Source organism: Zosterops lateralis (genome assembly GCF_965231275.1).
Source record: "Zosterops lateralis genome assembly, chromosome: 2".
Taxonomy (NCBI): domain Eukaryota; kingdom Metazoa; phylum Chordata; class Aves; order Passeriformes; family Zosteropidae; genus Zosterops; species Zosterops lateralis.
In genome coordinates this window covers 107,507,085-107,522,794 of record NC_139763.1, presented here as the reverse complement: position 1 = coordinate 107,522,794, position 15,710 = coordinate 107,507,085, and the positions used below count along the sequence as shown (strand labels likewise).

Sequence of the window (15,710 nt, the reverse complement as noted above, 5' to 3'; positions counted from 1 at the left end):
TCACTGGCTATAAGGACTCAAACCCTGAACTTGCTGCCACACACTGGAGTTTCATTCAGGCTTATGCTGGTTTCCTCAGTGACACAGATCTTTAAATTCTTCCTTTGCTGGATGACCTGCCCAGGAATCAACTTCAGTTGCTTCTGGGGATAACAGGATTTTTTGGTTTTCCTTCTCTGGTCTTAACTTCTTGAAAGAGCATGTCCCACTTCACTGCAGCTCTCAATGCAGTTCAGCATTTCAGGATCATTTAGGATCATATTTTTAGGCCCAGATATAGTCATGCCAGGATGATTAGGGTGATTTTCAAGGCAGGCAGTAAGCGAAGATGTAGGTGAGTATTTTCTAGAAAGTTTGTGTCATCTTCCAGTTAAATCAGGGGCACAAGTCCTGCTGTAACCAAAATCGAGTTTACTCCTACAATCAAACCAACCTTATTTCCGGGTATGCATTTTATTGAGGTTTAGCCTGTCCTTAATACTTAGACATGGTTTCCTGGTAGGATCTGTTGCTTATTTGAAGGGAATTTTAAAAGAATAAATATAAGCTCATACAAATTCTACTGGCTTTTACACTATATTAAAATAATTTAATTTTATACTATTTTTTAATTTATTAATCTTGGATTCAAATAGGGGTCTAGATTTATATCCCTCCCAAAGCTTATAATAATGGTTTTCAATAGTTACACAGGAAAAGGGCTGCATTCTGCATTTCTGCAGTGCCAAACACAGCAGTGGCCATTTCCTTTTAGTGATAACAGATAACAAGCCTTTCAAAGCCACAAAGTGACAAGAACTAATAAAGACCAGGCATTATCCACCCTCACGTTTCTATTAAAAGTTCTATAAGCATCACAAAAGCCTCATCAGAGCAGAACACAATAGTCCTCCCAACACAAAAGCCAATATACAGTGGCCAAGAAGATGGAAACCTACAGGAAGTTTGTATTTCTTTTTGCCTTCGAGGCTACATTCAAATTTTTTCCATTATGTTCACTGATCTCAGATAGAAAGGTAAATGAATGCTAGTCCAATTTAAACCCTTCTTGCTGCAAGAGTGAATGCACCCAATGAGAAATCTGATGCAGAAGTTGGGTCCTAATTAGCTGAGGTTAAAACACCCAAGCACTCCAAATATCAGTTCAGCCTGATCTTAGGGTAATGAAATTTCAGAATAGAGTCGTTACTGGCAAAGTGAAATTAAACACTGACCACTCCAGAGAGGTTAATGTAGAAATTAGGGGCATTTCCTTGGAGGATTAGAGACTTGGGGGAAGGGAGTGGGAAGAGATGGGACAAAGGGAGAAGGAGGAGGAATGGAAGAAGGGAAGAGAAATTGATGCCTTAGGCCGGGATACTTCCTGTCTCACAGGGCTGTATTTCTGGAAGAAGAGTATATGCTTTCTCTGGTAATTGTATAAGCACCTTTTCATCGTACTCCTTGAGGAAAATCGTGATTTAGACATAGTGGTTATTATTTATACATTTCAAAAGCTTAAAAGAAAAGGAACACAGTCTGCTGTCAAATTCAGAAATTTCTCTCCAAAGGGCAAGAAATGCACATGCAACAGAGAGGTCACTTACACTTTTCTTTCATAGGTCAAGGAAAAAAAACCAAACAAACAAAAACCCCATTTTATAAGGGTACATACTGTAATAAAAAGAAAGATCCATGAGCTGGATGGAAAAAGCCAGACTTGTAAATTTATGACATTATTTTTTTATGTCTCAGCATCCTGCATGTCCAAAGAGTACCAAATGACAGAGCAACTGAAAGGCAAAACTGAAGAAATCCAGAAAATGTCCAATGGGATGAGCTGGAGTGAGAAGTCTTCTCAAAGGTAGAATTCCAAAGGCATTTCCATTCAAGCAGCATTAATCACGCCAACATCAGCTCCAGTTACCCAAAGAGTAGTGCAGACAGCCTATGCATGTGAATATATCCACGTGTATACTGCCATTTACTAGAACAGACACCTAGCTCCACCAAAAAAAGTCCACTTAGCTTGCATAAGTCCTCATTTTTAAGGCCTTTGAATTTTTGCCAGGTTCTTAACACTGATTTCAGTTTGACATGAAGTAAAAGAAGACCTCATAGTTACCTCAGTAATAAATTCTGCACCTAAAAGCCCAAATTCATGATCAATACAGAACATCCTAAAGAAACACTGTTCAGAGTTTATATTCTCCAGTAAAAAGGACACCAGGGAAGACAATTCAATATTTAAACCACAAAGAGCAAAGCCTGGGGCAAGAGGACTGCCACTGTAATTCCTTACTGACAGGTCCAGGGGATGGAAAACCTCTTTGTTGCAAACACGGGGATAGGAAATGATTTTTTTTTTTCCTCTCCTACTTTTTAGGAAGACATAAGCCCAAAATGCTCAAAGGAGGGGTATTCTCCCCTTCCTCTAGATCCTGCAAACCAGTAGGATTGTAACATTTGCATTTGCTTCCCCTCTTTTTTTTTTTTTTTTTTTTTTTTTTCCTGTGAGTCTCTTTAGCATGTCAGAAGCATGTGGTCACCAGAAGAGAAAGAATTAATTAACACTTGGCTTTGTAAAGGATGACTGATGAATATTCATTCGGTAGCTCAAATGGACTTTGCTTCATGATTAAGGAGGACTTCAGTGAACCAAATATTCCTATTACCAAATCACATGGTGCTTTATACAATACTTGCCAAACTAAAGTGGAAAAACCATCACTGGCAAAAGAAGGGGGCAAAGGCAAAGGGCTGAAGTGATTTTGAAAGGCTTAAATACAGGAACAAATGAAGTATGCTTCCAAATATTTGACAAGGAATTTTCATAAACTGCTTTGTTATGAATCCAAGAAAAGGATGGCAAGGAGAGAAGTGAGCCTCAGTGGTCAGCAAATCTACAGTAAGCAATAGGTGAACAAGCACTTTTTAGAAATCCTCATTTACATCAAATTTTAAGGGATGTACATGCTCCCAGGCAAGAAAGTGAGTCACCATCATAAAGAAGGAATATTTTTATACCAAAATAGCCACATAAACCTTTTGTCAACAGAACAATGCTGGCAGTGCTACAGATCATTTGAGCACAACTTTATTTTGAGAACCAAACACATGAAGTATATTCATTCAATTTTAGGGCTAGACTCCTTGTAAAATTGTGTTAATAACAAAAGGCACCTTTTAGATGACTAAACTTTGTAAATTTACACTCCTATTAAAGACGTTAAAGATATACTTCACCTGTGAATTTACTAAAGTCAGAGATCCCAGCAAGTACCAAAATTAAGAACAAATGTGCTTCCCTCCATTCACCCAACACACTGAGGAAACAATGTGAACACTCATAACTATTAGAAAACACTTATTTCTGAGCATTTTTGCTAACACATGTGAGCTTCACGGAAATTTTTCTGACCAAACATCAGGAAAGCTTTGGCAGAAAGAATCACAGAAAATATTTTGTAAGTGTTATCCCACAAGATAACACCATGGCACTAGAAACAAAGGTTCATGTTTTACTACAACCAGGCTACAGTTAGAAAGGGACATAATTTGGAGAAAGCAGATCTCCTAAGTCTAGTCCCTGTGCTAATAGAACCACACCACTTAAAGTCACTGTTGCAATATAGGAATATTGTAAATTAAGAGAGTTTTTTTTCAGATTTTACCATTTTTCACAGTGTTAAAAAGTAAGATATCTTCTCTCTTTTTTTAGTTATGTTCCTCATTTTTGTAGATGTATGAATATGTGCTTGAAAACACTCTTGCAAAAGGCTCAAGAGCCAGAAAAGGAGACATTACAAGCTGCCTTTACTCTGATCAATTCTTAAATAATTTTCATTCTAGTGGTGGAAGGATAGGAGAATTTTTGAATTTCTGTACTTCACTAACATTTTACATTCATGTAGCATCTTTTTCTTGGAAAAATCCTCTCAGGACCCAAAATTACCTTATTGACTATCACAGTGGCACTACAAAGAAAATAATAAATCTTGATTCAGTTGCTGTTTCCTTGTAAGCTGACCTGAGATCCTTGTGGAGTTCCCACCTGTGCTGTGCTTGGCTGGTGAGGCACTCTGATGTCCTTCATCATCCAGCCTGCCTGGCTTGTGTGAAAGGTTGCAGGCAGAGGACAGGGCAGGTTTGACTTGTCTGGTTCTTACAACACCAGGGCTCACTTACTTCACTTTGTAGGTTTGAAGTTGTACCAAAAGGAGCAACTCCAAGCCACAACAGCTTGTAAATCCACTTAGAGTAAGTGGATTACAGTGAGGCTTTTGCAACATCAATGACTGTCATGTTGCAGCACATTTGGGTTATGATCATTTCTATTACCTTCCCTTTGAATTAAGCAGTCAGAGCAGGCAGCCAGGGAAAACACAGGTATTACTTCTAATAATCCAATTCCACAGCAAGTCAATGAGAGAAATAAGTGGTTTAAAAGCTTTTTAAAATTGAATTAGATTTTTTTATCAAGAAGTTCACACGGTCAGTTTAGTAATTACCTTGGTATTCTGAGATCTCAAATTGAGTGGTTTCCAACTGCATTAGAAACACCAACAGGTCAATCCATGTCCATAAGTATATCTTGCACATGTTCATGGATCATGGATAAGAGATGCCCTTGTGACAGACTGACCCCAACCAACAGCCAAACACTCCCCCGACTCCCTCTCGCTCCTTTCCTGCTGAATGGGGACAAAATAAAAGAAAGGCTAGATTTATGCGTTGAGATAAGGATAGCTTGATAGGGAAAGGAAGGCAAAGCTGCAGATGCAAGTAAAGAAAAATGGGAATTCATTCCCTGGTTCCCATCAGCAGGCAGATCTCTAGCTACCTTCATGGGAAGCTACACCTCAACATGCACAACAGCTGCTTGGGAAGACCACCACAACCACAAACTGCTCTTACCATCCTTTTACCAAGTTTTTAATGCTGAGCTCAACATCAAATGGTGTGGAATATGGACTATCCCTTTGGTCAGTTGAGGTCAGCTGTCACCACTCTGTCCCCTCCCTGGAGTCTGGGAGGAGTGAAGGGCAGAAAAGCCATGAGAGAAAGCAAAGACTGTTCCACAGCAGCCAACAAAGGGGTGTAGCATCAACACTCTCTCAGCCACAGATGCAAAGGACAGCACCACAAAGGCTACCAGGGAATGAATTTAACTCCATCCCAGCCAGACACAGTACAATCTCAACCCCTTATTCCACACCATTCATACCACGTGTGATGTGAGATATCAAAGTATCTTCTGTCTCTCTCATACATTGCTTCATTTCTATACCCTACTCAAACCTTTCATTTTATCTATTTATCTTTCCTGAAATTGCTTCTTACCTATACTTTACTTACCTATACCTTACTTATACTACATACCTCATATACTACATATATATATACATATATATACACTACAACTCATACTACATACCTTAACCATCTTTACATCCAACAGTCAGCTTTATATATCCTCTATAACCACTATACCTTGTCCATTTACATATATACAGATATTATTCTCCCATGCCATGCACCCCCTCTCCCAAATTTCCATAAGAACAGTTGATTACTTTGGTCCTATCTGTTAAGGGGGGAGATCACTCAGGACAGCACCGCGTTGGATTATTAAGTAACAAGACCACTTGGGGTGGGTCAGCACTGCACTCACATGCAGTGGTGCAGTTGGTTCCTGGTGAGGCTCATTCTCTGTTGGTTCAGATGATTCCTGCTGTGTTCCTTCCCATCCATACAAGTCAAATAATGGATTATTTTCTGCCAGGGATAAATCTCCTTGAGGTACACTGCAGATTTCCACTTTCTCCTGCACCAAGCACAGCTGGGTGCCTGAGCAAAGAGAATCCCACAAATGCACTTTCCTTTTCCCAAGGCAGAGCAACCCACACTGCCTTGGGGTGCACCTACAGTGTAGCCAGTTTGCCATGCCTCACCATATTGATACCACAGACACCTCCCTCCATTTGCTCCAGGGAGATTTTACCTACATGGGTCACTTGATTGCAGTGCATGTTTCACATGTGTAATGGCCTCAACAGTCAGGGATCACAATCACAAACCTCAATCACAAACCCATTTTTTTCAATGCATCTCTCCCAGTTATGGTCCTTATCTTGAATTCTTCAAGCTTTTTCATCCTATTTTCTCCCCACGTCCTGGTGAGGAAGAGGATGAAAGCAGCTCAGTGGGCATCTGGCTGCTGGTCAAGGTTAACCTGGCACAGTCCTTTTTTTTTTTTTTTCTTCATCCAACAGTGGGCATACAGATTTTAACCAGTAATCTCCTAACCTGCAAGCAAATGCTGCTGGCCCAGGTAAATCCAGCACAACCCAAACCTGCTCCCTTTAAGACATTTCTCAGAGCAGGAGAAGCCTCTTGCCCAGAGCAAAGGTCAGGCTTGCCTCAGATGACCTCCTTGAGAGAGTTGAGTATAAATAGGTAGGTCAAAGTTGATGAGAAATTCATGTGATTAGCACTTCTGCCCACAAGGACAAGACAGCCTGTCAAGGTATCACACATTTAGTGAAACTTGGTTAAATAAATCATCTTTTAAATCAACCTTTGCCCAATCAAAGTCCAGCCTTACTTATACGTACAGCCACAGGAGGAACAGCAAAAGAGAACTCCAGTGAAGACTGCTCTACATAGATATACAGGTAAGAAATTCCTTTTTTTCCTAATCCCTTTTCCCTTTGAAAACTCCTTTTTGCAATACAAATAATTTTTGCATGGACCAAAAGGTGTTATATGCAGTGCACTGTAACCTTCTCTCCACTTGTAAATGTGAAGAAATAATTTTTCCTATAGAATCCTACTGTTTCTCCAGCTCTGTGTAGAACTGGTTTTGCATGTCAATTTCTGGATTTATCACAGATTCCCAGTTTGTCAAGAAAAGCTGCTTTGAATTGTACTTGCAATTGATACAGTCTGATGTGTTCTAAACCATGTTCAAATAACAGGGAAGTTCATCCCTTTATTAATGTCAGTGCAATACAGAGACACAAAAATGCTCAAGGCACCTGACCACGGACTGCAAGTGAATCCTGATCTGCAGGCTGCATATCTTTGGAAGCTGAAATTCCTGTATTCTGCAGCTCCAGTGGCATCTGTGCCAAACTCACACCATACATCCTTGTTGTTCTATGTGCTGCCCAAACAATATCAATAATGCAGCTTCAACTCCCTTAACAGAGTCTGCAGCATGGGTAGACACAGCAGTGGGTCTGCACCAAGTTGCTCTCACAGAAGGATTTGACTGCCAGCAGATCTAAAGAACTGACTTCTGTCAGTAAAGAGAGAGAGAAAAAAAAAAAGTCTTTCCAGTAAAATAATAACCAAGGTTGCTAATTACCTGGATTTTCCAGCTGAAAGTATTTCAGTTCATATTCATGGATCTTTGGCAGGACAACATCTTGGGAGATGTTGCCTAGTCTCACCTGTTATTTACCTTCCATATGTGGTATTCCTGCACGACAAGCTTCACCCAAACCAGAGTTTCTTTACATCACAAAGCAGTTTATGTAGGAAGGGACTTTCAGAGGTCGCCTGGTGCAATGGCCCATAGAAAACAGGGCCAGCTTAGATCAGGTTGCTCAGGGCCCAGTCCAGGCATCTCCAAGGACAGAGATTTCACAGCCTCTCTAGGCACTTCTAGTCGTATCTGACTGCCCCCAAGAGGAAAAGTTGTCCTTATGGACGTCTGGTTGGAATTTCCCTTGCTGTGCTGCAGCCTGTGTCTGTTGCCTGTCATCCTCCCGCTGTTAATTTCCAAGAAGAGTCTGGCTGTGTTTTCCACACAACCCAGTTAGGCAGTGGGAAGATACCAATTAGATCTCCCCTTTACTTTCTCTTTCCAAGACTGAACAAGTCCAGCTCTCAGCCTCCTTAAATATATGCTTCAGAACCAAAATCCCCTCTGTGAACTAGCTCAAATATGTCAGTTACTTGGGGAGATCAAGACTGGGGACAGTACTCACATGTGCTATCCCAAGTGTCAAATGGAGGGGAACAATCCCTTCACTCCAGTTACAATCCCTTTTCCTAAAACTTCATTTCCTCTGTCAGATTTAATCCTGGTATTACACCCTCTCCTCAACCTTTACTACATTTTCGCAGGCAGACTTTTCTTATTTCAGTTCTGCGTTTTGCTTAACTTCACTTGCAATACAGAGACAAAAAAAAAAAAAGCAAGGAAGGTCAGGGAAAAGGGTTTGGTTGCTTCACCCTAGCCTTGTTAACTAAATTCAGCTTTGCACAGCTGGATTTCCTGTGGCCAAAAAAAAAAAAAACCCACAAACACACCAAACTCCAAGAACTCTGACACAAACCCTCTGGGCACGTGATTAGAGGGAGTATACCCTAGTTGAGCTTACTGTTGTTCTCACAGGTATTTTTCCCACCCTGTCTGGTAGAGATGACTCCTGCCCTGCAGCCCCGGGAGTGCACAGTGACCAAGCAGCCCCAGCAGAAATACGGCTTCTTCCTGCGCATTGAGCAGGACACGGCCGGGCACGTCATCCGCAACGTGGGGAACGACAGCCCAGCACAGAGGGCTGGCCTGAGGGATGGGGACAGAGTCCTCAGGGTCAACGGTGTCTTCGTGGACAAGGAGGACCATGCACAGGTACAAATCTGTTTTTTCTGTTCATCCACAGCGTGCCCCCATTACCCAGGCCCACGGCTGCCATGTAAAGGGTTTTTCCAGTTTTTATGGCGAGGAAATGCAGGAGCAGAGTCACCTGCTCTGAGCATCATTCACTACCCATCACAGGTGTGGAATGTCTTTGGGGTGCCTCCCTAGGGCACGACCAACAGGGTGAGACAACAAAGACAGTGAACAGTGCAGCTTTTCCTGGGGAAAGCTTTTAGCTCCACCACTCAAGTGCCTCCTTCCACTTCCCCTTGTCCATTACAGGTGGTGGAGATTGTCAGAAGCAGCGGGAATTCCGTTGTACTCCTTGTTCTGGATGACGCATCCTACGAAAAGGCACAAAAGGAGGGGGTGGACCTGGAAGAGCTGGGTCAAAAGGCATCCACAGGACAACAGCAGGAGCAGCAGTGCCCATCATCCATGGCCAACAGAGGAACCACTGCAGCTCCACAGCCCCGGCTCTGCTACCTCATGAAGGAGGAGACAGGATACGGCTTCTCCCTGAAAAGCACAGAAGGTGGGAGCCTGGAGAGAAGAAACTGGAGATATAGATGTATAGATATATAGGTATACATTTGGCAGCAGGGACAGAGGCAACCACAGTTAACACGTGGGGGTTAATGGGGACACACAAACTGTTCTTGCAAACAGAAAGTGAGAAGCAGCCGGATGAGTTCACATCCATCTCCAGTACATTTCTGTAGTGCATATGCAGCACAAGGAGGACCATGCTTTTCATGGGGTGGAAAACAGATGGGAAAAAAAAAAAAAGAGAGAGAGAAATATAATAAGCTGTTTTCTGCTTGTTATTTAAGCCCACTTAACAAAACCAAATTTAGAGTCAAACACTAGATATACACTCAATGTGCTGTGTTAAGTCCTGTTCCATTCCTCAAAATCACCTCGGGAATCAGCACATGAGGTCCTAGACAGCTGTAAGAAATAATTATTCTGATTTGTGAGTTAATTCATTTAGAAAGAAAAGGATTTTGAACCTTTTCTATATATGCCTTTTTTCTGAGGCCAGTCAACGGAAGAGGGAGGTCTTCTGGAAAGCACCACCTCTAAAGAGCCCTCTAAAGGGTATTTTGGAATGCAATGTAATTAAAGGACCAAACATAGAAGGCTTCCAAACACAGGAAATTATGAAATGTAAAAAACAACAGTCAAAGCAGCTCCTCTCTTCAAAATGATGGGGGGAGAGGAGGGTGGGAAGGAGCAGGAATCAAATCCCTTTTAGCTATGTTAATTAGCCCCTTTGCACTCCTGGTAGGGAAATAAACACCAGTTTGAGCTGCAGATAATGAACAAATATCTCTCTCCACCACTGAAATGATTTTTCAGGCCAGAGTAAGAGACAGAGGAGTGTCTGTGTGGAAGGTTTGTGGTGCTCCTGTAATCTGCGTGCAAGCAGAGGCCAAGAGCCTCTGAGGACATCAGTGCTGAGTTTCCTTAACCACTATATTCAGGCCTATTGCAGTGACTTACCCTGAGTAATGAGTTTCCATTTATTTTAGGACAGAAGGGGTTGTTCATAGTAGAGCTTTCATCACAAGGAGCAGCTGCAAAGGCTGGTGTCCAAAATAACGATCGCCTGATTGAAATCAATGGAAAAAATGTGGAAAATGACACACACGAGGAAGTGGTGGAAAAGGTATTGATTTATCTTCTGTTCTGGCCTGCTTTCACAGCAACCTATCAGGGTTACTAAGGAGGCCAGGCTGGCTGATTTAAGCATTTCACAGTAAATCTTGGGAGCTGCTGTTCATGCACCATCAACACATCAGCACAGCCCTCTGCGCTGCCTCTGTTGTCAAGCAGCCTCCTGAACTGCCTCTCAATGAACACTGCCATCAAGACAGGCCAAAGAATGTTAAATAACACAAGTATACTGCTGCCAGGAACTCTATTAAATGAATTTATTTCCTAGAAGGCCTGGAAATGCTCCTAATAGCAGGAGGGCAAGTCATCAGATGTGGTTTCCAGGGCAGGAAGAGGGAAGCCTCTGATGATACAGTCAGCATGGAGCAGTTTTCATTATTTTAGACAGTAGTCCCTTTCTCCTGTGAAGAAGTCCAAAACTCATGAAAATTACTGTGCAAGTAATTTCACTAATTGGCTGCAAAGAACATTGCTAATGAGGCTTCCAGCTTTCCACTGTTGGCACTGCTAAAATGCAGCTGGAGGTGAGGAGATTTCACAGAGCCATGAGACTCCAGCATTCCAGCAGCATTCAGTGCACATGGCTAACTATAGAATCATGCAACACCTGTGTTTTGTTGAGCTACTGCTACACCAGCAGCAGTGACACTGGTTTAAGATGTGTAAAAAGAGCACTCACTAGAGTAGAAAGGACTGACAGAAAGACAGACTTGGAGAGGTTGAACAGATAGAAAAAAAAAAAAAAAAAAAAAAAAAACCCTCACCTCAGAAACAGTAATACAGAAGAGGACCAAGAGTGACAGAAACTTGATTCCTGTCACTGTAATCTAAAATAGTGCTATAGATGACATGATAAGTCTATATTGTAGAATTCCACACCTCCAAATACTCTCTACTCAGGCTCCCTGGATTCCAGAGCACTGTATGCCACGCCCTCCACAGGTGATTCCCTACAGGTCAGGAACACAGTACAAAGTATTGAAAATTTTCTCACATATTATATGCCCCTGAATTTGTCGTGCTCCAAATTTCTGACTGGAGTGGGGGAAAAGAAAAATCAATTTATAATAGCATGACCTGGACTAAAAGCACCCTAACTCTGCTATGTATCAGTGCACCAGTTACCAATTCCCTGTTGAAGGGGTGACATCTGAGACTGTACATGTGCTGTCACAGGTAAAGAAGTCTGAAAATCATGTTATGTTTCTACTTTCAAATGAAGAAACAGACCGCTATTTCACAAGCCAGAGGATGGCACTGACCAAAGAGAGCGCCAGCCTAAGGTTGCTTCCCCTCAAACCACGACTTATTGAGATCCAGAAAGGAAAAAGCAGTTATGGATTTTACCTTCGGATGGAACAAAACACTGGTGGTAAGATCCAAGTTAACACACAGACCATGACATTTGCTGTACCATTTCTTCCTATGTGATGTCTGCAGCCCTCATTCTCTTTGGCTTGTTACTGGCCATCTAGGAGAAATCCTCAGGGAAAACAGCCTCAACCTGAAGTGCAATTCTGACCATTTACCTTTGCCATGCTCTTTAACGTCTTTAATACTCACCAAGCTCTGCCTTCACAAGAATCTTTCTCCCGTTCTTATGTCAGACCACATAATCAAAGATGTTAATCCTGGAAGCCCAGCAGCCATGGCAGGTCTAAAGGACAATGACATCTTAGTGGCTGTCAACGGCGAGCGCGTGGATGGGCTGGATCATGAAAGCGTAGTGGGAAAAATTAAACAGTCTGAGGAAAGAACCTCCCTGTTGGTGGTGGATAAGGAAACTGACAGCATGTACAAACTGGTAAGAAAATGTAAACTGCTGCTAGGAATTGATAATTTATCACAGTTAAATAGCCATTCTGCTCTGACACTTTTTCAACTCGCAGGAAATGTCTAAAGACACCTGTATTCCAGCAACTCCACTTGTACAGGAAGTCACTAAACACCCAAATCTTTGGCCTCTTCCTGATTTTTACAGACATTACTGGAAAAATTCTAAATTCAAATACATCACAAGAAAGGTGAAGGTTTGCTGTTAAGACTCAAATTCAGAGTTACATGACTGTAACCATTTACGAATAACAAAGTTCCCTTCTCACACAGATCAGCACTGTAGTTTTCCACTCAGAATAGGGGAGAATTCTTCACTGCAGCTAAAGTCTGAGTCATTAACAAAGTTTCAAGCAAAATATGTTTAAAACAGATTTCACAACAGAAGTTTTTATTTTAATGTAGTTTTTTCACTTTTTTCAGGCTCAGGTTTCCCCTTTCTCATACTACTGCAAAGCACAGGATTCAACCCCAGCTAAAATGGAGGAAAGAGTGGAGTTGCACACTGAGCAGAAAGTGAAACACAAGCCAAAGATCTGCAAGATGGTGAAAGGACCTAATGGATTTGGCTTCAGTTTAAACATGATCAAGAACCGACCTGGCTTCTTCATCACTGAGGTATTAATGAAGAATGAGGAGCAAGGAGAAGCTCAAGTAGCGTGTTGGGCAGCTTCCTCCCCTCTATCCTGCAAACAAATGCAAGAAAAGCCACAAAAGTCTCTTTTCCAATTTTCTCAGATCAGAGCTGGAATTGTTTAAGTCAGACTGACATGGTTGGCCCAAGATAAAAAATGAGCCAGAAAACATTCCTTCTTCTGTTAGACATCTAGAGGGAAGGAGAATTCAGCTCTTGCATGTTTACTATTAGTCATGAGCCTGGCACACTAAAATTAGTAATTTAGATAGAATTGGTTTTTATTGTAGAACAGCTTAATTATAGGAGATGTCTTTGCCCTACTTCTACCCACCTTCTCTGAATTCCACAGCTGGTAAAAGCCAAACTCCTTCTGTCCCAAATTAGTTCTGTAACTTCAGCTTTCTTGAGAGGAAGGGTCTCACTCCTTACTAAGGGATCTATGAATGGTACCAAACTTTGAAATTACTGGACAGAGACCTCCAAATAGTTAGGAAACTGTTTTTCTACCTTTCTTCATGGTTTTACCATGCCACATTCCTGTAATGCAAGTCTATCAAGACCAAGAAGCATCTTAAAATCTCAAACTGATGGGCTCCATGTTTATTATGTCTGGGCCCACTGCTCATCCCAATTCCTTCCTGCCCCATGAATCTCCATCCTCTAGGGGAAGCAGTAACATAGCCAACCCTCAGGTGTTAATGCATCTTTCCAAGTCTTCTGCCAACATCCTGCTTTGAACTCCCCTGTGCAGGTGCAGAGCCAGGAGCCAGCTGGCAGAGCAGGTGTGGAAAACAGCGACTTCTTGGTGGAAGTGAACGGAGTGAACGTGACCGAGGAACCCTATGACAAAGTGGTGGCGAGGATCCAAAGCAGTGGGGACACACTGACGCTGCTGGTGTGCAGCAAAGATGCTTACAGGTACTTCCAAGGCCAAAACATTCCCATCACAGCCTCCATGGCAGATTCAGACCCTCCTGAGTCTCCTGCTTACACAGAAAACCATCCATCAGAGCCAGAGAGGAACTCACCTGAGCCAAGGGAAAGGGTGAGTAATCCTGCGTTAGGCAGATGCTGAGGGATCACACGGGGCATAGGAAAAGAACCTTTTTTTTTAGGTAGTAAGTTTTTCAGAGCTAAGATTGTTAACTTGAGCCTGCATTTTTGCGAGTTATTAAAAGGAAAGCTGTTAGTTATCACAACTCTTCTTTTCCCCACATGTAATGCAAGTATCTTTAATGCATAATTAAGTCATACAAAGAATGCACATACAAGAGATTTTATGGAACAAGATAATCCAAATACAGTAATCTCAACGATGGGAAACAGGCATTACAATTGTGGAAGTGGAGGGGAAAGTGCTTAAATACACAGAAAACATAAACATTTGTGAAAACCACATGAAATAGTTCAAAATGGATCATTTTGGAGAAGGAATAGCAACTGATACCTTTCTAGGCAATGTGATTGCTATTTGATATTATTTTATACTCACTTCATGACACTAGAAAGAATCTGAAGAATGACTAAAGTCAGAAAAGCAAGAAGGTATTACTTCTTGAAGCACTTTTAACACTCTGGGTGGTCATCTATAAATATTAAAATGCTTATTTTCTGATCATGCAAAAGAGATATAAGACCGATAGTGTTTCCCATTTAGTTCTCGTTGGCCTTGTCTGCAAGTTTTTTCAAGAATGTCTCAGTCCCTAAGGTGCATTTTGCAGAAGTTAGCACAACTTTTGTGTTTAAATTGAGCAGATATGAGAATTCAACAATAGAAACCCACTATTGAACAAATTTCTATCAAAATGTACTTTACCAAAAAAACCCTTCAACACACAAATGGTATTTGTTGTTCATTCTGCCACCTAAACAAGTGTGTGATTAGTGCAGATGAAAACAGCAGTCTGCAACAGTAAAAATTATCAAACATGTTTACAAACTGAAAATAATCACATCTTTGTTACTGCTCTGCAGGCAGACTCATCCTCCTCCTCACAATCAGCTGCCTCCACAAGAGCTGACGGTGACAACAGTGATGACACAAAGTTGTGAGGAGACAAAACTATGCCAACAACAACAAAAAAGAAACGTGCCAAATCTTTTCTTCAGTTCTTCCTTGCTATTCCACCTTTCAGAACTTGGCTGTTCCAAGGAGTGCCAGAGCCAGAGAGGACTGCAAACTCTTGCTGCAATAAACACTTCAGTGTAACTTGCATCCATTTAACACTCTGCAGTTGTGCTCCACTGGCACAATTTCTGCCTTGTGAAGTGGGAACTCAGTCACTCACTTCTGAAAAGGCTTAAAAAAATGCAACTTTATAATTAAGTGTCCTGCAGCAGAAGCTGGAAATGTTTTACAGATTTGTAAGCATCTTAGCCTGTTATGGATAAGCTCTTAATAAAGAGCAATTGATTTCTGCCCATCTCCCAGGAAAGGCAGCTCCCCCCCCAATCCAAGTCCATCACCTAAATCTCTGCAGCATGTCTTTGCTTACAGCAGTACAGCTGCTCTGAAATGGCATAAGCCCAGGTAGTCTGTGCATTGTGATCCTTTTTCCTGCTAACACTGCAGAAATTTCTTTCAAACATTAAGCTAACTTTGTAATTCACAACTCAAGATGTTTAATCACTATTATGTCTCCTCTGCATACAGCTGTGGATTAGAATAGTGTATGTAATTCATTCATGCACGTTTGTCTAACCCCAAGTCACCACCACGTTGTCTTGGATGTGACATAAATGGTTCTGTAATACTGCTGCTGTATCTTTGCCTTCTTGCTGTACACCAAAGACAATACAGAAATAAATTATTTAGAGTGGTTACTTTCCCCCCTCCAAGTCTTACTCTCACCACCTACAATTTATATTCCAGAACAATTATAAAACGAAGCTTCAGAGAGTGGCCATGGGAACCTAAAAGTTTAAGTC

The 15,710-nt window shown here is 41.6% G+C and overlaps 1 protein-coding gene across 3 annotated transcripts; it reads left to right on the top strand.

Annotated features, from left to right (window-relative positions):
• Positions 1 to 6,447: 6,447 nt before the first annotated feature.
• PDZK1 (PDZ domain containing 1) lies at positions 6,448 to 15,605 on the top strand. 3 transcript variants are annotated; one of them, XM_083884952.1, is made up of 9 exons: positions 6,448 to 6,656; positions 8,412 to 8,623; positions 8,915 to 9,167; positions 10,168 to 10,304; positions 11,489 to 11,684; positions 11,920 to 12,116; positions 12,569 to 12,763; positions 13,534 to 13,700; positions 14,757 to 15,605. In XM_083884952.1, exons 2-9 carry the CDS (start codon positions 8,414 to 8,416, stop codon positions 14,989 to 14,991), a joined length of 1,590 nt encoding a protein of 529 aa, XP_083741078.1. In that variant the 5' UTR covers positions 6,448 to 6,656; positions 8,412 to 8,413; the 3' UTR covers positions 14,992 to 15,605. The 3 variants fall into 3 exon arrangements, with proteins under 3 accessions (XP_083741078.1, XP_083741077.1, XP_083741079.1); XM_083884951.1 differs by having other exon boundaries at positions 6,449 to 6,656; positions 8,387 to 8,623; XM_083884953.1 differs by having other exon boundaries at positions 6,450 to 6,656; positions 8,387 to 8,623; positions 13,534 to 13,827; positions 14,757 to 14,951.
• Positions 15,606 to 15,710: the final 105 nt, after the last annotated feature.